The 22,663-nt window shown below is 31.4% G+C and overlaps 1 protein-coding gene across 1 annotated transcript in view; it reads left to right on the forward strand.

The window, feature by feature from the left end:
* Positions 1-22,663, forward strand: part of LOC129919157 (1-phosphatidylinositol 4,5-bisphosphate phosphodiesterase) — a 360,368-nt gene that overhangs the window by 69,006 nt on the left and 268,699 nt on the right. The window contains exon 4 of the mRNA XM_056000005.1: positions 22,478-22,492. Within this exon, the coding sequence (XP_055855980.1) occupies positions 22,478-22,492 (15 nt within the window). The remainder of the gene's footprint in view (positions 1-22,477; positions 22,493-22,663) is intronic.

A 22,663-nucleotide genomic window follows, 5' to 3' on the forward strand; every position in this document is an offset into this window, starting at 1 on the left:
GTAAAAAAAATCGAAATTCGTTTTTTTGATTTGGTACCTCAAAAACTCAATTGCTAGACACCTCTAGAATATACTCACCAAATATGAGCTCTTCATATTAATGGGAAGGTCCTCCTCTTTTCAATTTTCCATTTTTACATCAAGCTTCTACAAAAAAAAATATTTTTTTTACAAATTGAATTTTTAGCCAATTTGTTTACATATTCTTGTACAAAATTAAACGCTCTACATAAAAGGTTAAATACACTTTTTTGAATTATCTAACCGTTTAGTAGATATTTGAGGTCCAAAAATCAAGAAAATCTTTAAAAATTCGTTTTTTGTTCTTAATTTTGTAACGAATTGAAAAATTATAATATTCAAACGCGCATGACATATTCTTGTAGAAAACAGATTGCTCCACAAAAAAGGTCTTGATAACTTTTTTTATTAATCTAACCATTTGAAAGATATTCGAGGTCAAAGTTAAACAAAAATATAAAAACTTTTTTTACTATTCAAAATTTTCGAATTCACTGAAAAGTCATTATTATTAAATAAGTAAGATGGATTATTGTAGGGGCTTAAATGTTCTACAAAAAAGTGCCTGGCCTCAAATTGGTTGCTTTAACCGTTTAGAAGATATTCGCATCCAAACTAATTAATTCGATAAACATTAACACTTTTTTAATGCAAAAAACACGTAAACGCGATTCAATTTCAATATCACTAAAATTTGATTTGTTTTCTTCTTTATTTATTTGTTTGACATACGCGTCCATCTCCTTATTTATTGTTTATCTTTTAAATGGATGTTTAACATCTCTAGAGAAGTACCTAAATTTTGAAATCACTCCACAAAAGTCCTTTTTTTTGGAATATTTGGTTTAAAAAAAAACTTAACATAAACCCAAACCTCGCATCCACGCAATATCTATTTGTGACTGGAGTGGAGGAGGGTACTAATTAATGGTGCAGGGAAATAATTCCACGGGAATCTGCTCCACATGGGAATTTATTCCACTTCATGTGGGAATCTGTTCCACTTTTTGAAGTGGAATAAATTCCCGAACCGAGAGAGAATTTATTACACTTTTAATTGGGAATTAACTTCACCTTCCTTCAATTTTGGAGACAGCGGTTTCGCTAATAAGTAGGTAGTCTAAGTCGACTCTGATTTTTTTTTTTGTTCCAAATAAAAGTAAGACATAGCAAAACAATAATTTACTGAAAAGAGGAAGAAGCAGTCCCAATCTTTGACCTTCCTTTGATATTCGTATCACTATTCACTTTACTTATTTAATTCTTTTGAATTTGTTTTTACCTTCAAAATCACTTAAAAGTGCCGATACGATAATCATCCGCAAATGACTTCGTACTCGGTGAAAATGGACCCCAGCGCGTGCGGTATTTGGGGGGTAAGAGGCGTGGGAATTTATTAAAAAGATTTCTTTCAAGTCTCATAGTTTTCAGTTCGCGTGATTTGAAGAAATATCTTACAAACAAAGCGGACAAATAATGATAACTTAATGATAAAAAACATATCAACCCCTCTTGTGATAATTGATTGAAAGCGAAGCAGAAAAAAATTTTCTCACTTGAGAATCTACTACGCGAAGCCGAAAAAATTTTTGACCACGGGAGAATCAATTTTGAGGTGTGAAAATAAAAATTCGCGCGAATTTTAATTGTACAGTTTTTAATTTGAACAAGGATAAAATATTAAATGAAAAAAGACTTTCAAGCTTTCCAATATATTTTTTCCCTTTCCAATTTCATTGAAAATTCCATCTTTTTGTTCTTTTAGTTTGAGGGTATGTAAAATGGATGAGTTTATGGGTAGGCGTTTTTCTTTTTTAATTCATAAAAAAGCTCTGAACAGAACCAGAACATTCTAAGCACGCTCTTAATTACAGATTTTTACAGAATTGAATTCTTCTAAAATACACAGGAGCCAAAAACTAAGTCAAATAAAAAATTTGGCAGATACGTGCCAAGGTATTTTGTTTTTGCTCTCTAATAACATAAACATTATTTCAAATACCTTTCGTGCTGATTTTTGGTGATGGTTTTGACTTTTAAACGTTCATATCTCGAGTAGCAGATTTTTTATATTTTTGATTTATATGAGTGACTTATATAATTTAACAATATCTATCGATTACCTTTTTGTTAAGGAAATAGTTTTTTGACCTTTTTCTAAATTTACCTCAGTTTCCCCTTCTAAAATGTCAAATTTTCTCTGACATAATTTTTTTTTAATCCTCTAACACTTACCATATAAGCAGGGTGGCGTTGTCGAAAAAAACTCAAAATATGAACCGTGGCAACCCTATGCCTTGACAGGATGTCACCAGGCAACCCATGTGCAAACTGTTTCTTTAGACACTACCCTTAGGAAAATATAGCTTTCAACTGGTATAAAGACGTGGATAGGTCGTCCTATGACGGGATTTTTTCCTTTAATAGGTATATTGAAATACGAAAATAAGTACCTTTTCAAAAAACCCCTCCGCGAAAACGGTAAGTTAAATTAAAAATTTGACAGATACGTGTCAAGTTATTTTATTTTTTCTAACTTATCAAATAACAATTATTTACAAAATCTTTCATTCTGATTTTTGGTGAATTATTTCTCAAATATCGAATTGGAGTGTCATGACCAGGGATAGGATCTTGTGGACCTAAAAACTTATAAAAAGGAAAAATAAAACTACGAAAAAGGCATAAAAAGGCATTTATTGAGAGAAAGAATGAAATATAAAATCTAACTGTAGTAATTTCTAACAACCATGAGTTTTTTTTAAATTTTAGGTCACAAACGCATGCGATTTTCTCTTAAGAGTGCTTTAAAGGAGCTAAAAGATGTCTCTACATCTGTAGAGACGAGTGGAGCTAAATAAAAGCACTCGACATCACCCTCTGCAACATTCGCCGGGAGCTCTAGATTTGTGTCCCCATTCATTTCTCAATTTATTTGTTCAACTCTCTCGAGTCCCTTATTTGCCAAAAAATCTGATTTGTACTTCTCAACAACATCTTTTGCGACTGCCCCTTTCCTGGCTTCTAAATCTCTCTTGATTTTGTCCTAAATCTGGAGAACTTCTCCAATCGTATTTTATTGATTAAAATTTAAAAATGTTGGAGCTTTCTCGGTTCATTTTGCATTTCCAAATATAATGACTGGACTGTAGGCAGATCTTTTCACTCGAATTCGTTAGTGTGGGGTAATTAGTGAATCCTTAATATAGGTATATTGAGTTTGTAATATATTGTGTAAGTTTCCTATTTGTCAGTGTTTTGTGTGAACTTTAAAGACGCTAAAAAGATAAAAAACATAGGAAAAGGCAAAAAAGGCAATAACAAGAGAAAAGGCAAAAAAAGGCAATAACGAAAGAAAAGGTAAAAAAAGGCAAAATAAAATACATATATTTGGCACGAGGGGGACGTGAAACGTGTTTGTTTTTAATCTATAATATTGTACGATTAAGCAAGAAAAAAAGGCGAATTCCACAACATCCTATCCCTGGTCATGACTTAAAAAAGACTATATCTCGAGTTGTAGATTTTTTACAATTTTTATTTGTATGTGTGGCTTTCATATTTTTATAATATCTATCGATTCCAATTTTAATTTTATTTCTATCACGTTTTGTTTAGAAAATAGATTTTTGTCCATTTTCTAAATTCACCCTACTCAAACTTCAAATTTTAAAAAATCCTGAAAATTAAAATTTTCAAATTAAATCGTCGCCCGAGAGTTGTTTTGTCGTAAACGCCAAAATGCACTTTTTTAAACTGGATATGTAGTAATAGGTTTTGGAACGTTCTCTTTTCATTTCCGTTATCAGATTTGTCCTATCGTTTACCGTTACTGAGATAATTAGTGTGCATTTTGTCGTATATCCACAAAATAAGCATCGGATTAGCGTTGGTTTGTCGTAAGCGCCAACTTTTGGCGTTTACGACAAAAATTCTATGTATTTTTCAGCTTTTTTTTCTTCAGTATTGGTTTGTCGTACGTCGTACAAAACAGATAGGGTAGAAAATTTCGAACTTGTTTTGTTTTACATGTATGTAGGTATATGACCCAAATAGAATATAAACAAATATAATAAACCTACTAGAAAAGTATTTATTAAAAATAAGGACTTCATGTGCTATAAGGACAACGAATTTAAAAACTAAGGGCTGCATTAAGCTTTGCGCTACTTGAGGTTTTGCACTATTCCTAGAGGTGCAAGGAAGAAAAAAGTGCATCTGAGAGACATCTCAAATGTTGTATTTAATTTTGTCATGGTTCTTGTCGTTTGTTCCTGCCGCTAGATACTTGACCTCATCCTCGGTCGCAAGTACCGCTTATAAATATGTACACTTGTTGATCTTCTATCGAACACAAGATCAAGAAGTCAACTGTCGGTCGCGGGCGCCGCTTCGTTCAAGCGCGTTGTCTTGAGCGAAGTGAAAAAAGGTCGCAGTTTTATTGTTTTATTGTTGTACACTTATTGATCTTGTCACTTCGTTCGAGCGCGCTGTCTTCAACGAAGTAAAGTGAAAAAAAGGTTGCTGTTTTATTGCTGTATACTTATTGATCTTGTATCGAACACACAAGATCAACAAGTCGACTGTAGTCGTGGGCGCCGAGCCCGTGGCGCCTCTTCGTTCACGCGCGTTGTCGTGAACGAGGCGAAAAAGGGTTGCTGTGAGTTTTGTTACTGCACCCGCTCGCAAAAAACACCTGCTGGTCGAAAATTATTTTTTTAAGGCGCCATTGTTCTTCGCTAAATTTACGTTATTGTTTTGCAAATTGATGATACTTTTACACTATTTTATAAAGCGAGCGGTAGAAAAGTGGAATATAAAAGCTCATATTTAAAACATATTTAAAACATATAAAAAGTCTACCATAGCAACTCCTGTAAATTTGTTCAGCCAATGTCTTCAAATTACTAAAAATCTAACTCGATAACTAAGGATAAGATTATTGATATTAAAAGCCTTTTCATATTTATGCCTAAATCAGACCAAGAATATTATGAAGCGTCAAATCAAAAAATTAGAATAAATTCTTTAGTTTGATATTTATTTAATTTACTTTTATTTATGACCATATATTAATTTATTAATTTAACCAAACTTGGTTTATTTTTATTTTATTTCTTTCAAATTTCATAGCCAAAGGATGACTTTTATTTTTTGTTAAGACATTTTTTAAATTTTTTTTATGTTTATGGTCATATTTTTTGGTTTTTCTTTATTTTAAATCTATTTATTTTAATAATTGAGCCTCTAAGTCAAACCAATACTACTTCTATGTAATAAGAAACTATTTTCTAAATGTTTAATTAATAAATAAAAACGAACTGTGAACATTTTATTATTTATTTTTTAGTGTTGGAATGTTGTACGTGCGCCTACTTTGTCGTACGTGTACGGGGTGGAAAAAAAGTTGATTTTGGTGGCGTTTACGACAAACTGATTTTGGATGAAAACCTTGATAATTTGAAAACTAAAATAGATGTGACAATTTTGACAACATAAATATGAAGAAGATATCGCACAAAATATTCTATTAAAAATTGAAAAAAATCTATCGGCCAGTTTTTTTTTTATAAAAGCTCAAACCTTAAATTGCGATTTCCCAAAATTCTAAAATTGGCGTATACGACAAAACAATTCTCAGGCGACGAAATGTCTTTTTTATTTATTTATTTATTTTCATCAATCAGAGATATAAACTCTTACAGACTAATATATACATATTAACAAATATTTTAGTAGGTGGGTTATAAAAAAAATTAATAATGCTATACTTTATTTAACAATTATAACAGTTTTTTGTAACAAGCAAAACAGAAAAGGAACATAGGAATTTATACAAAATAAAATTGAATATACATACATAAATAACAAAGTAAAACAGGTAAAAAATATAAATAACATTAAATAAGAGATATCACAATTGATTTAAAAGTATCTCTTGTACAAATCATAAAAAAATCTACTCTTGAGCATATAGTATTAGCCTCTCTGATGCAACGGGAAATAGGTTCATTGTCCTATGACATAATATTTTTTTTTTATAACCCTCTGGCTTGCCATATAAGCAGTGTCGCGTATTCAAAAATACGGAAAAATAAACTTTAAGACCTGACAACCCTATGCCTTGACAGCATATCGCTAGGAAACCCATGTGCAACTTATTTCCTTAGACACTACCTTTCGGAAAATATAACTCTTAACTGGTATATGGATGAGGGTAGGTCGTCCTATGGCGGGATCTCCTACTAATAAGACTAAGTCTGTGAAACAATTGCTATCCGTCCAAAAAATCGGTGTTATGGAATTGCCAAGCCAGTTCCCAGATCTGAATCCTATTGAGGACTTGTAGAGTGACGTGGGAAAAGCGATTAATAGGTCTGATACCTCAAATTTGGACAAACTTTGGTACTCAGTACCTTTTGAACGATTTCGGAGTCTTTTTACGTCTATTAACCGCTGGTTTTATGCTGTGATAAATAATAAGGGTTACCCAACCAAATACTAGTTATTTTCTTTTAACTGTGTTAAAATTTTTGTTAATTTGTTTTTGTTTTTAGGAAGTGTGCTATTTATTTTGTCCTAAAAAACTTGAGCTGTATTAATGATTTTGTTGTTATTTTTTGTTAAAGAATTCAATGAACTTAATTTCTTTTTTAATAAATCAAATATATCTGTGTTCTTACTTCCTCATTAATAAAACAGCTCTTTTAAGTTAAAAAAGTGCGAACAACTTTCATTTTAGAAATTTTAGCGTACATGTGCTATTTATTTTGTCGCCACTGGAAGTAGGCGAGGGGTCGTGCCAAATTTATATAATACTATTTGGTTGAAAACTAAAATTGATGTCACCTGGAGCTGCTGCGGGGCTTTTAGGAGCAGTGTTGCCAGAGAATATTATAGACATGGAGCCGAATTTTAGATGTCTTGGAGCCAAAAATAGCCAATTTCGAAAATTGTTCAAAAAAACTCATAGTAATGTATTTTGTACCATTTTTCTTTTATTTTTTTCATAATTTTTTTTCCAACTTCAAATTAACTTAGATATATAATAACATAAACAAAAAATAAAAAAAGAATTAATACTCTGTATTAAATTTATCAGACTTCAAATTAGATTCTTTAATTTTTATTTTAGTAATAAATAACAAAACAAATATACATTGTGGAAAAGTGGAAACAAAGTATAAGGCGCTCAGAATAATATGGGTCAAGTCCATTTGAAATTTGTGAATTATTCTGAACTTTGAGAAGCTTTTTCTCAGAAACTAAAGGAACTTTTGAAATAAATGTTTCACAGATCGATAGCTCTATATCTCCAAAATGTCTTTCTTTTATTTTATTTGACATAAAACGAAACCCTTAATTTTTAAGACCTTAAAACATCCAACCTAAAGAGAAGTGGACTTGACCCTTTATTCTGAACGCCTCATATATGAATGAAAATGGAAGTAGGTACATTCACAATTGCGCTTTTCAGCAAGACGTCAGATTCTACTTTGAAGAAATTTAGTTCTACTTCGAAGACTTTTAAGGCGTGATCATAATAATCAAGTTCTTTTATTATAAAAGTTTTTAATTTTGAAGGAGCCAAATATCGCCAAATTGAAAACTTAAGGAGCCAAATTTTGATAAATCGGAAATCAGAATTTGAAGGAGCCGGAGAAAACTTGAAGGAGCCGGTTTGGCTATAAATAGCCGGTCCTGGCAACACTGTTTAGGAGAGAAAAAAATCGAAGTAGATAGAAATAAGAAAATCAGCAAAACTAGTATCATTTTGGCAGACCAAAGCTTTATTTGCCCTGAATTTTTGTTTTACCATTTTATTTAAGAAACTCGGAGAATTTTCGTTTGTAGATATTTTGTTTTCAACTTTATGAGCCTATGGAATTTAGGCACGGTAATGATTTGAAATGTTTTGTTATGTATTAAAGGTATCCTATTTTAGAAATATTGGGGAAAAAAAAAACATTTTTTTAATGTTTCCTAATGTTTTTATTTTTTTTTTTTTAATTTGTTTTACCATTATACTAAGACTTTGCTTTGAATGTCTAAAAAATCTATGAAAATTATATTATATAGGTACTATTAAAAATGGCTAAAAAATAAAGTGACCGGTAGATTCCAAATTTTCCAAAAATTTAAAGAGTGTCAAAAAAAAGAGCAAGAAATGTGGTACTGTAGTTGTTGCTGTTGTTTTTTAATAATTTTTTTTTATTTTGATATTTTTTTTTTAGAAAAATGCCCCTTCCACCTAAACGGGAAGAGATAGACCCCCCTTCCAAAGAAAAAAATGTTTGTATTGAGCTCCTCTACAAAAACCCGTTATCAAATCCTGGCGCCCAAGTTATCCTACTACGTGCCGAAACAACATTTTTGTTCTATACCTAAAAGTTCGAATTTCTGTATCTGGGTTGAAATCGAAAAAATTTTTTTTTTCTAAGCCAATTTTGAAGTGATTTTCATAAAAAATACCTCGATTGATTGAGAAATAGATATAGTTTTAGAATATATTTTTTAAATAGCATGTTGTTTTGAAAACATATACTTTAAATTGATGCCGAAGTTGGGCAAATGACGAAAAAAATGGAATTTTTGAACTTTGACAGCTTATAAATTCTAAGTGGTTTAACCGAGTTACATGTTTTATACATTGTTGAAAAGGTATATTTATCTTCTATCAGAAACTGGGTAAAAAATTGTCGAAGCTAGAATTTTTTCAATTGGTGATGCCCGTAACTCCAGATTTTGGGGGTGCTAGGGGATTTTCAAATACCGTTTCGTAATCAGTGCGACTAGCTCTACAAACCTGATAGGTCTCCGCTTGAGTGTTTTAATTATTTATTTAATCCGTTAATTGCCTAACGTTAGAACTTAAAACTATTTATGTACATACAATTTTAATAATGAAATTTTAACTAAAATATAAATAATAACTATGATATGTTAAAAAAGTTTTCTTTAAATGTTTTGCTTTTGACATTGTCGTCTACAGATGAGATCAAAAAGTAATATTTATTGAAGACTGAAATCAATTGATTTAATGGGCTATTCACACCATAGTTTTTTCTGCTGAAAATCGGACATAAAGGCAATTGTCTTCTTATGCTAGTTTGAATATAGCTGAAATTTAGACCACACAGAGTTGATGGACATATTATTGAACCATTTATTAATTTGACAATAAAACAAAGCTGAATATATTTTTTATGTTGTAAAAGTGAAGGGAGATTTATAAGTAAGAGTCTGTGAGAATAGGGTGGGTGTATGGATCTTTGGGACATGGAAGAAAACGAAGGCAAAAACGCAAAAACATCCTCTGTACACCTTCGAGTCTATTTATATGAACAGAATAGTAAGGAGCCCATATTACGCAGTCATTAATTGAGTTTATATTTTTGAAAATTTTTATGTCATCAGCGTAAATTAAAACAGACGAGTTTTTTATAATGGATGTTATGTATTTTATGTACAAAATAAATAAAAGGGGACCTAAATAGCTACCTTGTGGAACACCAGAGCTGACATGAAATTGGTCCGATTGCTCATTTCTGAAAGTAACAGTATAACTTCTATTCTTTAAATATGACGAAATCCACAGTAAAAATTTGCCATTAAATCCTAAGGCCTTTAGTTTGTGGACTAAAGTCTTGTGACACAATTTGTCGAAGGGTTTACTAAAGTCTGTGAACACACAGTCTATTTGCTTCCGGTTTTCAAATGAATCAAGGCAAAAAGAAGTAAAATGGAGCAGATTAGTAATTGTTGACTTATTTTGGACGAAGCCATGTTGATTGTCGCAAATAATTGACTTGCAGTTAAAGGATAACATGCTAAAGATAATGGACTCAAATAGTTTAGGAATAACAGAAAGTTTGGCAATGGGTCTGTAATTCGTGATTTCGTTCTTTGACCCTTTTTTGTGAATTGGACTTATAAAAGCATTTTTCCATAGTACTGGAAAGATTGAGCACCTCAGAATAAAACATAAACGGGATAGGATAAATACGATACGCATTTTTTTAACACACATGATGGTACACCATCAGGGGCAGGGCTAAAACAGTCGTCAAGTTCTGAGACATTTCGAACAATTAATTCTTCACATATGGTAAAATTAAGTGAGCTAAGGTGTGGAAAATTTTGGGCTGGAAAGAATGGAGAGGTAGTTTGAGAAGAAGGAACATCAAAAGCATCTTTGAAGAAACTAGCAAACATGTTCGAAATCAATTTTGAGTCATGACTTGATGTGTTGTTATATGACAAGAATTTCTTTTACTTTTCACGAAGTTCCAAAAGTTTTTTGGGCTCTGTTTTAACGCTTCTTCAATTTTACAAATATAGTCTGAATAAAATAAAGGGTGTTGAAGTAGTCAGCAAACATACATTTAAGTTCGGAGTAAATTCTGAGATCAACATCCGCTCAGGTTTTACTAAACTTTAGCCAAGCCTTATTTCTTTTATTTTTCAAGTTTTTCAAATTAGTGTCAAACCATGGTGGAATTTTAGAATTATAGCAAGACTTTCGTAATGGTGTAGTTTCGTAAAAACAAGTAAAAAAAAAAACTATAAAATTCAAAACACATATGATCAATATTACGATTTGAGAGCATTTGATTCCAGTCAACATTACACAGCAAATTAATAAGTTCGTTAAAATTACATTTTTTAAAATTGAATTCAAGATTATTAAACTGATGGGAATATTGCATATGTGTATATTCAGTAATATATTTAAGGTGACGGTCTTCTTCTAATAGTATAACATCGGCTGGAGTTACAGCTACGTCACCATTTATGGTGTCCGAGAAAAATATTAAGTCTAGTAATTTGTTAAAGCGGTTAGCAACGCCATTAAATTGAATAAGACCACAAGAAGCTAGACCATCAATGATTAAGAACTCGTTAGTACAAGTTGGGTTAATAGGCGAAAAGCTATTGAAATCTGTTGATCTTATCCAGTTCAGGTTCGGAAGATTGAAATCGCCTACGATTAGAAGCTCTTCATTTGGTTCCATTTGGTCATGAATGTTTTTAATTAAATTTACGCAGTTCTCGTAGATACAGCTTGTAGATCGTGGGTGGTATATATACAGAGATAATATAAAGGTAACCAATTTCCATTTTGATTTTAATACATAGCATTTCGACGTCAGAGAGATCAAAAGCATCAACTAAAGTACATAATAGACAGTTTTTGACTGCAACTACACTCAAATATGCAAAAAAATAAAAAAAGACATTATGTTATGCAAGGATAACTTTTTTATTAACAAAATTGAGAATTCACACGGTAACCTTAGAAAAGAATGGGAAGCTGTTAATACAATTATTATTGATCGCAAGTTTAAATACCGTAATGATACAATTGATATTGATCCGATTGCAGTTGCAAACATTTTTAACAACTATTTTACATCTATTGCACATATGTCATTTCCTTGTGATTTTTCGTTGTCTTGTGACATTTGTTCAGAATCAGTAACTATTCCTGAGCTTAATTATAATAGAAATATAGTCTAAGAGCCCAGAGCAGATTTTGGGAGTTTTTGTATAACCGAAAATGAGTCATATGTATGTGTAGGTAATAGCGTCCTGATGAAGAATTCGAAAGTCTGGCAGGTTTATTTCACGGCATTCTATGGTTTATGGGGAGTTGAAAAATGCATTTTTTCCGATTTTTGTGTCGAGTATATAACCACTTTAATTCATATAGAGCCGATAGAGGGCGATACCTTGATTGCAAAAAGTTCGGTCCCAGACGTTTTATTCGCGGCATTACCCCCGCCAGACGTCCTTGAAGAGTCGCGAAATGGCGATTTTCATACAAAAGTCAGAATATTATTTTTTGCAAGATATATAACCGTCTGGTGGTACCTATTAAAAAATCACAACGAACCCCTGATAGAAAATAAATTAGTGCCAGACGTTTTAACCACGGCATTACCCCCGCCAGACGTCCTTGAAGAGTCGCGAAATGGCGATTTTCATACAAAAGTCAGAATATTATTTTTTGCAAGATATATAACCGTCTGGTGGTACCTATTAAAAAATCACCACTAACCCTTGATAGAAAATAAATTAGTGCCAGACGTTTTAACCACGGCATTACCCCCACCAGACGTCCTTAAGAGTCCTGAAATAGCGATTTTCATACAAAAGTCAGAATATTATTTTTTGCAAGATATATAACGGTCTGGTGGTACCTATACAAAAATCACAACGAACCCCTGATAGAAAATAAATTAGTGCCAGACGTTTTAACCACGGCATTACCCCCGCCAGACGTCCTTGAAGATTCGCGAAATGGCGATTTTCATACAAAAGTCAGAATATTATTTTTTGCAAGATATATAACCGTCTGGTGGTACCTATTAAAAAATCACAACGAACCCCTGATAGAAAATAAATTAGTGCCAGACGTTTTAACAACGGCATTACCCCCGCCAGACGTCTTTTAAGAGTCGCGAAATGGCGATTTTCATACAAAAGTCAGAATATTATTTTTTGCAAGATATATAACCGTCTGGTGGTACCTATTAAAAAATCACAACGAACCCCTGATAGAAAATAAATTAGTGCCAGACGTTTTAACCACGGCATTACCCCCGCCAGACGTCCTTGAAGAGTCGCGAAATGGCGATTTTCATACAAAAGTCAGAATATTATTTTTTGCAAGATATATAACCGTCTGGTGGTACCTATTAAAAAATCACCACTAACCCTTGATAGAAAATAAATTAGAGCCAGACGTTTTAACCACGGCATTACCCCCGCCAGACGTCCTTGAAGAGTCGCGAAATGGCGATTTTCATACAAGTCGTTATTTCGGGACTTTTCAAGGACGTCTGGCGGGGGTAATGCCGTGGTTAAAACGTCTGGCACTAATTTATTTTCTATCAGGGGTTCGTTGTGATTTTTTAATAGGTACCACCAGACGGTTATATATCTTGCAAAAAATAATATTCTGACTTTTGTATGAAAATCGCCATTTCGCGAATCTTCAAGGACGTCTGGCGGGGGTAATGCCGCGAATAAAACGTCTGGGACCGAACTTTTTGCAATCAAGGTATCGCCCTCTATCGGCTCTATATGAATTAAAGTGGTTATATACTCGACACAAAAATCGGAAAAAATGCATTTTTCAACTCCCCATAAACCATAGAATGCCGTGAAATAAACCTGCCAGACTTTCGAATTCTTCATCAGGACGCTATTACCTACACATACATATGACTCATTTTCGGTTATCCAAAAACTCCCAAAATCTGCTGTGGGCTCTCGGTCTAATAGTTTCTTTTATACAAATATTACAGGACTTAAAGTTTTGAAAATAATAAATTCTCTCAAAAATTCGAACAACTTTCTGGTCTGTATGTGGTTGATGTTCTTGCATATCTCTTCAATTTAAGTGTTTGAAGAGCTCTTTTCCTGGGTCACTTAAAAACGCTCATGTCATTCCTGTTTTCAAGAAAGGAAATCGTAAAGATAAAACCAATTATCGACAGATCTCTTCATTGTCTAAATTGTCAAAAAATTTTGAAGAGGCTATGAAGAGCAGGATTTTGAAATATTTCACTAAACTAAATTATTTCAGTACAAAGCAATTTGGTTTCAGAGAAAACTGTTCTACTGAAGATGCTTTGCTCGATTTTTGTGAAAACATTTACAAAGGTCTTGATGACAAAAAATGTTGTGCCGGTCTATTCGTGGACATAACCAAAGCCTTTGATACGATTGATCATGAAATTCTATTGAACAAACTGTATAGCGTGGGTTTTCGTGGCTTCGTTCTACCTTGGTTTTATTCGTTCCTCAATAACAGAGTTCAAAAAGTTAAAATTGGAAACAGTTTAAGTAATTTCAAAACCGTGAGTCTCAGTGTTCCACAAGGATCTGTGCTTGGACCGATTTTGTTCCTAATTTATGTGAACTCGGTTTTTGAACTTCCTTTTGTTGGCAAGGTCAAGGCTTTTGCGGATGACCTAGCGTTTGCTTATGTTTCAACTAACCTTTTTGAATTAGTTGCTAATATAAATAATGATGTACATTTACTCCGGCTTTGGTTTGCTAAACACAAGTTGGTAGTTAGCCAAAAAACAAAACTTATGAGCTTCACTTTTCACACAACGGGATCCCCTGAGTTCAACATTACTTTTCATGCGGCTAATTGTCACAGAGCAAGCTTGCTGTCTTGTGAATGTTATTTATTATACAATAAGGATTTTAACTGTAATGCACATTGTTTCACAATTGATATAGTAACTAACTATAAATATCTAATCTAGGTGTCTTAATTGACCGAAGTCTGTCTTGGAGTGACCATATTATGTGCTTGAAACAGTATCTTCTATCGACTTTGCGCTGTTTTTACCGTCTTTCGAAATGCTGCTCTTCAAAAGTTTTGTAAAATATCTATTTTGGCATTTTTCATTCAAAATTTGCAGTACGGGATTAGCTGCTGGGGCGGAGCATATTTTAATAAAATTCATCAATTGACTATCTTACAAAAATATGTTATAAGAAAAATTTGTAAATTATCTCGTTTAGCACACACTATGGAACTTTTCAAAAGGCTGAAAGTTCTACCAATCAGACACTTATATTATTTTAAAGTCCTAAAAATTTTTTTCATAAGAGGTGGCTACTTACAACGCCCCATATCTGACTTATATAATCTTCGAAGTAATATTGGATCCACTGTTTTTTCTATCGTATCTCATAAATTGTTTGATGCCTTCCCGGAAAATATTCGAATAGTTAGAATTTTATTAATTTTTCTGAATGAAGGCTTTTGAGCATTGATCACACTGAAATTGAAAATTTGATGCGCTATATACCCAACTAACAATTTTACTTCTACAAGGGTCTAACGAAGCTGTTTCGATTTTAGAAATATTGCTTGTATACGACCATAGAGAAGCCCATCTGGCCCACCCGAGAAGCTTGATAGGCCTTAGAAGAGTCATATGCAAGTTGATTGGAGAGACTCATAACATGTCTTTAATGCCTTATAGAAACAACCAACATTTGAAATTTGAAAATGTGTATTATTGTTGCAGGCTTTTATTTTTATTTAGAAGCTCTAAGCAGACTTGTCGAAGGATTGTGAAAGTATAAACGAGGTATATCCCAAATAGAATAAAGAAAAAAAAAATGTTTTTTTTTTCATTTTTATTTTTTTTTGTGTACCTATTACATTTTATTTTTTCATTTTCTTCTTTGTTTTCCATCCACACAAGTTTTGCTTCTGAAATTAAATTTCCAAACACAATTTTATTGAGAAAAAAACTTCTTACTACTTGACGCATTTTGCTGGATTTGAACCTTGTACATCCTGATTGATAGTCCGGTACCTTACCCATCGAGCTACTCAGGTATATAATGAAAGAGTTTCAAATTTGGACTAGTTGAAACCAGAGCTTCCTAAGGGCTTCGACTTAACTTCCTGATGAGTTGCACTATCTTAAAGAATATGGTGACCATTTGTGTTTTTTTTTTCAAAGTTATTATTTTTGGTTATTTTCTGTTTTTTTTTTATCTTGTAAAAAAATTATTCAATAAAGACTTAATAATATTAAATTCTGATTGTCAAACCATATCATTATTTAGAAGATGAAAGAGAATAACTTTTTACTCAAGAACAATTTTTCTGGAGCAGAAAAAAATATCTGAAAAATTCGTTTTTTTTAGACTTTAGAGGTTTCACCCGGATGCCGTCAACCCGAATTTTTCCGAAGCAGAAAAATAATCTTTAATAATTTTGGGCTTTTGGCTTTTTCTTAAAAATTAGAGAATTAACTTTGTTTTGAACTTAGATAAAAATCTAAAATGTCCATCACTATTTTATATTTAAATAAGTGGAGAAGATTAAAATCTTGTTTTCCTTTCTTCTCTACTTACTTGAATATGAACTCCAAATTGGTCAGTAAACCATTTTTAATATCACTATTTTAAACCAATTACCGATATGAAAAGATTTACTTTTTCATTTATTTCTTTATAACAATGAAAAAAAAACCAAAAATGGTCACCATAACTGCACTTATCCAAATATTTCTTATTCTCATGAGTTTGCCTGACAGTTTACTTACAAGTTTTACTTGTACTCACTTTCACAGGGCTTCTAGAAATAAAATTAGTTCGCTTAGGCAAACTTATAAAATTAAATGCTTTTTACAATGTTTTGCTTGTACTTAAAGGACCTCTACAAATATAAATAAATATCCCCTAACTTCGCTAAGGCAAACATACAAAACTAAAAGCTTTTCGCGCATGCGCCGGAAATTTAACTTCTTTTTTTCTCATACAGAGATACAAAACATACATTTATGTAAGTCGTTATATTTGAAAGAAATATAAAACATACTTTGTGATATTTTCAAATTTCAATCAAAAACAATGATTCAACAATTTTTTAATTCAAATATTAGAATGCAGTAACACATCTATTTTGTGGAATATTTGTTTAAAAAGGCAAAACCGTTTAATGCGGTTTATTTGAAATTCAACGTAATGTTTTTTTTTTTTTATGAATATCACGACTCATATATAGTACAGGAAAGATAGACTTTTTCGTGGAACGAAATATAGGACGGCTGAATTTTTCAAATCTGAAAGAGGGGTATTAGAAAAGCTTAAGTCCTGGTTTTCGGGACGCCACCCCCCTGGCGAAATCCGCCATTTTGGAAAACGCGAATCGCTCTATATCTTCAAAACTATTTGTCCTAGAGAAATGGTTATTAGACCAAAGTTCTTGGAAATTTAATTATCTTTTTCTTTGTAATACATTATTATTCTGAGCGGGCAATAGTTTTGAGGTTATGTTGTTTTAATTTATTTTTTTTCGGTTTTTTTAAGATTTAAACATTCCCGGTATTAGTTACATAATTTTTTAAACAGTTAAAGTTATAGACCATCAAATTTCCAATAATTTGATATATTTTTGAATGTCATGCGATGTATGAGTCGAAAGTTATTGATCATAAAACTATAGTCTAAGTACAGGAAAGTTAGTAAAAAAACAGGCATTTTGTGGAACGAAATATAGGGAGGCTGATTTTTTCAAATCTGAAAGAAGGGTATTAGAAAAGCTTAAGTTCTGGTTCTCGGGACGCCAACCACCAGGCGAAATCCACCATTTTGAAAACTTGAATTGGTCTATATCTGCTATACTATTGACTTGACCGAATAAGTTACACAACCAAAGTTGCAGGCAATATAAATATCTTTTCTTGTACATGCACTGTTTTTCAGCGAGGACAACACTTTTGAGGTTATGTTGTTTTATTTTTTATTTTTTCGGTTTTTAATTTTTCTCAGTCTCTATGATGGAAACATAATGTTTAGCATCATAAAAGTTGGATTTTGACTTAAAGCAAAATATGTGTACCACAATATTCTAAGTTTACCGTTACCCACCTTAATAACTCCCTCTCATATCATTTGTTTCTTGTTTTTACGTTACATAAAAGATTTAGCCTTTTTTTCATATCTTATGCAAAAACATATTAGTATATTTTTTGAAAATATTGAAAGGGATTGCTCTTAAAATTCCGTATCTTTGGTTTAAAAATATAATCTTCAAAATTATACCAAATTAATATAAATTTGATGTTCTACAACTTTATTCATGCTAAAAAATTATGTTTCTATCATAGATGCTGAGAAAAATTAAAAAAACCGAAGAAATAAAACAACATAACCTCAAAAGTGTTGTCTTCGTTGAAAAACAGTGAATGCACAAGAAAAGATATTTATATTACCTACAACTTTGGTTAAGTAACTTATTCGGCCAAACCAATAGTTTAGTAGATATAGACCAATTCGCGTTTTTCAAAATGGCGAATTTCACCATGGGATTGGCGTGGCGAGAACCAGGACTTAAGCTTTTTTCTAAACTTTATTTCGGATTTTTAAAAATAAGCCTCCCTATATTTCGTTTCACAAAATTTCGTTTTTTATTTACTAACTTTCCTGTACTTAGACTATAGTTTTATGATCAATAACTTTCGACTCATACATCGCATGACTTTCAAAAATAAAATAAATAATAAATAAAAAAAATTGGAAATTTGATGGTCTATAACTTTAACTGTTTAAAAAAATTATATTACTATTACCGGGAATGTTTAAATCTTAAAAAAACCGAAAAAAAATAAATTAAAACAACATAACCTCAAAACTATTGCCCGCTCAGAATAATAATGTATTACAAAGAGAAAGATAATTAAATTTCCAAGAACTTTTTTCTGATAACCATTTCTCTAGGACAAATAGTTTTGAAGATATAGAGCGATTCGTGTTTTCCAAAATGGCGGATTTCGCCAGGGGGGTGGCGTCCCGAAAACCAGGACTTAAGCTTTTCTAATACCCCTCTTTCAGATTTGAAAAATTCAGCCGTCCTATATTTCGTTCCACAATATGCCTGTTTTTTTACTAACTTTCCTGTACTAATACTATTGACATAATTTTGGTAATATAGAACTATAATAATAAAAAATGCATTTAATTCAATTGTATAAGTTGTAGGTACTTCTACCATACTTAAAAAATACCTACCTAAGTCATTTTTGAGTCTAATAATTTTCGAATTGGATAAAAAAAATACAAAGCATTCATAAAGATTTTGTAAGTAGTTCTAATACAATTTCTTTTGCAAAGCCATTTAAAAGAAGTCAGTTATTGGCTTTTATTTCTTGTGCTTCTAGAATGGAATTTCATGTGGCCATATTGAAATTTAAACGAAATGTTTACATTAATGCTTGTAGAAATTTTTAAAATTCCACTTGCACTAGGTTTCTAGGAAGCGGTTAACGAAAGTTAAGCCTCGGAAGTTTGAATTTTCGATTCACAAACTAAATACAAGCCCTGTAGAGATAATAGCTGCAAGAAATTAAAGATCCTAACCTCGTGGAAGTAAAATTGTTAGTTGGGTAGTTTAATTTAATTGTAAATTTGATTGATTATATTGTTTTTGTATCTTTTGAATTAATTTAAAAACAAATTTGAAATGTAATTTTCTTTTTTATACTCACCCAACACTAAAAAACATATAGGAACGTAACTATCAATTTATTAAGTGGGATTAAGCTCTATTTTGAATTAATTTAACAAATGCCTCAAACTATTCCCATTCATTCATCTTATAGATATAATTATATGTAATATTTTATTTACTTTGTAATTTATTGAATTTTGTATAATGTAATGGAGTGGGAGAATAAAGAAATAATAAATAAAAATAAAAAAATAAATAATTCACTGATATCGTATTTAATAACACAAATCAAAAGTTTTTATAAAAACATACACAGCACTCACAAGAATAAAAATACCAAAACTACATTCACAAGCCAATTGATACTGAAAATATCACCAACTGCAATTTCAAGACTAATTATATTTATTTTACATGCTTTCAGGTTTCTTCTTATTCGCTTATTAGAAGGTTTAGGCTGCAAGTAAAACCTGTTTTCGCATCAATTTCTGCTACTCATTTTTTTCAATTAAATTCCGCTAGATGAGTGAATTCTTACACTGTGCTACGTTTAGGAGATAAAAAAACTTTTGTAATTAAACATTGAAAATCTCTTAAATGCCCAAAAATTATATTTTTTCAAAAATTCTAATTTCTGTCGTTTGTCCACCTCGAGTTCTTTACGTATCGTGCGTCGTTTGTCCATGTCCACCCTACGTTTAGGAGAAAAATAAAAAACCGAATTTTGTACTGAAAAATTCAAAGTCCCATAAAATCACCACAAATTAAATTTTTTCAAAAATACAAAATTCTGACGTTTCAAGTTCTATTCGCATACCAAAATTTGTTTGTCCACCCTACGTTTAGGAGATATTAAAAAAACCAATTTTTACTGAAAAATTCAAAGTCCTTAAAATCCCCAAGATTACTTTTTTTCAATAACTCAAATTTTTGTCGGTTGTCCACTAAATATCGGAAAAATTAAAAATCCCCAAAAATTACATTTTTTCAAAAATTCAAAATTGTGTTGTTTATCCACCTCTTGTTCTATTCGCATACCAAAATTCGTTTGTCCACCCTACGTTTAGGAGATATTCACAAAACCAATTTTTACTGAAAAATTCAAGGTCCCGTAAAATCCCCAAAATTTCTTTTTTTTCAAAAACTCAATTTCTGTCGGTTATCCACCTCGAGGTCTTTACGGAGTCCCGTAAAATCCCCAAAAATTATTTTTTTCAAAAATTCAAGTTTCTGTCGTTTGTCCATCTCGAGTTCTATTCGTATACCAAAAATCGTCGTCTGCCCACCCTACATTTAGGAGATACATATTAAAAAAAAAAAAAATTGCACTGAAAACTTCAAAGTCCCATAAAATCCCTAAAAATAATATTTTTTTTTCTGTCGTTTGTCCACCTCGAGTTCTATTCGTATACCAAAAATTGTCCACCCTACGTTAAGGAGATATTCAAAAAAATAATTTTGTGCTGAAAATTCAAAGTCCCTTAAAGTGTGATCACTTTTCGAAAACTTTTTGCGGAAAACAGCGTTTTGGAAGCCTATAAGTCTACATTAAAAAAAAATTCTAAAAGAAAAATTAATAATAATTTTCAACAAAAAGAAGGTATCCAAAAAAGGTATGAAAGCCAAAAATTGGTTTGAGAATTTAAAATTTTTTCTGTAAGAACATTTTTTTTTATGTAAGCTTATTTTTTGTAAATTGAGATTTTAAATGTATCCTTGCATTTTTTTAAAGTCAAGATTATGGTTTTTTGTTTGATGACTGATAGTGGAATTTTAAAAAAATGTAGAAGAGTCAAACAAATAGAAACTTTAAGCTTAATGAATAGCTTTTCAAAAAATAATATTCATTTTATCAAAAAAATTTCCCACTTCCTTAAGAAAAAAATAACACCAACAAAAAATGATTTTTCTATTTCACTATTTGAAGTAAAATATTTAGTACCAAAATCGTAGAACAAGAAAAATAATTAATCTTTCACATGATAATCATGATACGATTATTTTTCACTGCTAATCACAAAAAAAAATCACGACTTTTGTTTGTTCCTATAATTTTTGGGGTGTTTTTGGTTCATATAAATAGTTTAAGTTAATCTAGTAATGAGAGTGCTTAGTATTTTGAATAAGATTTAGTGTTAAAATTTTTCAGTACAAAATTTGTTTTTTAAATAGGTATCTCCTAAACGTAGGGTCTACAATCCAAGATTTTATGTACGCGAATAGAACTTGAGGTGGACAAACGACAGAAACTTGAATATTTGAACAAATGTAATTTTTGGGGATTTTATGTGATTTTGTATCTTTCAATTATGTGTTTTGAATATCTCCTAAACGTAGGGTGAACAAACGACGATTTTTAGTAGAGATGCCACGAATAGTGATTTGGTCAAAAAACGGATACCGAATATTCGGCGACACTCATGGGCCGAATACCGAATATTCGGCCAGCGATTTTTGTATTTATTTTACTCCTACGTGACTTTTGTCATGTTATAGTCTCTCTTATTCTATTTCATTCGAATTATTCACAATTTAATGGAACCAAACGATGAACTTTTGATTCTTGGCGATTTCAACTTCCCAAATTTGAATTGGACACAGCCAGATGATTGCAGCATCTTATTTCCATCAAATTTATCATCTTCAAATTAATTTTCAGTCATTGACGGCACCCGTCGCACCACCGCTGCACCACGTCCGCACCATTTTTAAAATTTCTAAATTGTCAGTTCGTACAAACATGACTTGGTGGTCGAGTGGTTAAAGCGTTGGACTTCTCATTGAAAGTGCTCTGGATACTCGATTTCGAATCTCCTTCTCGTCGGTAGTTTTTTTTTTTTTCAATAATCTAAAATTATATATCATGTTGCGGCGAATTTTTTATTCAAAATGAAATGGTGCGGACGTGGTGCGGCGTCGGTGCGCCTAAATTTTCCTTCAAACGGCTATTTTTACTCGGGTTAATAATGAAAAAACAGCAAAGATAAAAATTGCAATCTATACCACTGGTAACAGACATGGATAGAACGGGAGAATGAGTCACGTTTTTCGTGGATGCAGCCAGAGTTTATCGATTTGTAACGCGTTATCATATTAAAAACAATAAGACATACAAAAGAATTAAGTCCACCTAAATACTAGTATTTAGGTATTCGCCTATATTTTTTTTTTATAATTTATTGTCTAAACCAACTCTGAAAAGTGGAAGTAACCCCATTTTATGGTCTATTGAAAATTTAAACTTATATTCCTGGAGACGACCAATAATTTCAATGTATTTCATCCTTACCAACATTTTTGAAAAAAATCACCTTACCGGCCTAGGAAATTCCTTAAAAAAGTTTTTAAAAAATTATACTTCAGCCTGAAAGACAATTATATTTATGTATGTTAAAGTTACAAGATAGGTTAAAAAAAAAAAACAATTTAAAGAATAAAACAATTTTTTTCTATTTACAGATTCTGGCTTGCAAGGTAAATAGGTACTTAATTAATTTGGTCAAACTTAATAAAAATAAAATTCTTTGCTTCTTTACATATGTATAGTGTGTAGTATATATACCCATATGTTTATCTAAAAATTTGCTTTTAAAATTTTTTATTTGCTTGTGAGTACATTAGTAAAACGTTTGTTTTAAATAACAA

Source organism: Episyrphus balteatus, chromosome 4, assembly GCF_945859705.1.
Source record: "Episyrphus balteatus chromosome 4, idEpiBalt1.1, whole genome shotgun sequence".
NCBI classification, from domain to species: Eukaryota; Metazoa; Arthropoda; class Insecta; order Diptera; family Syrphidae; genus Episyrphus; species Episyrphus balteatus.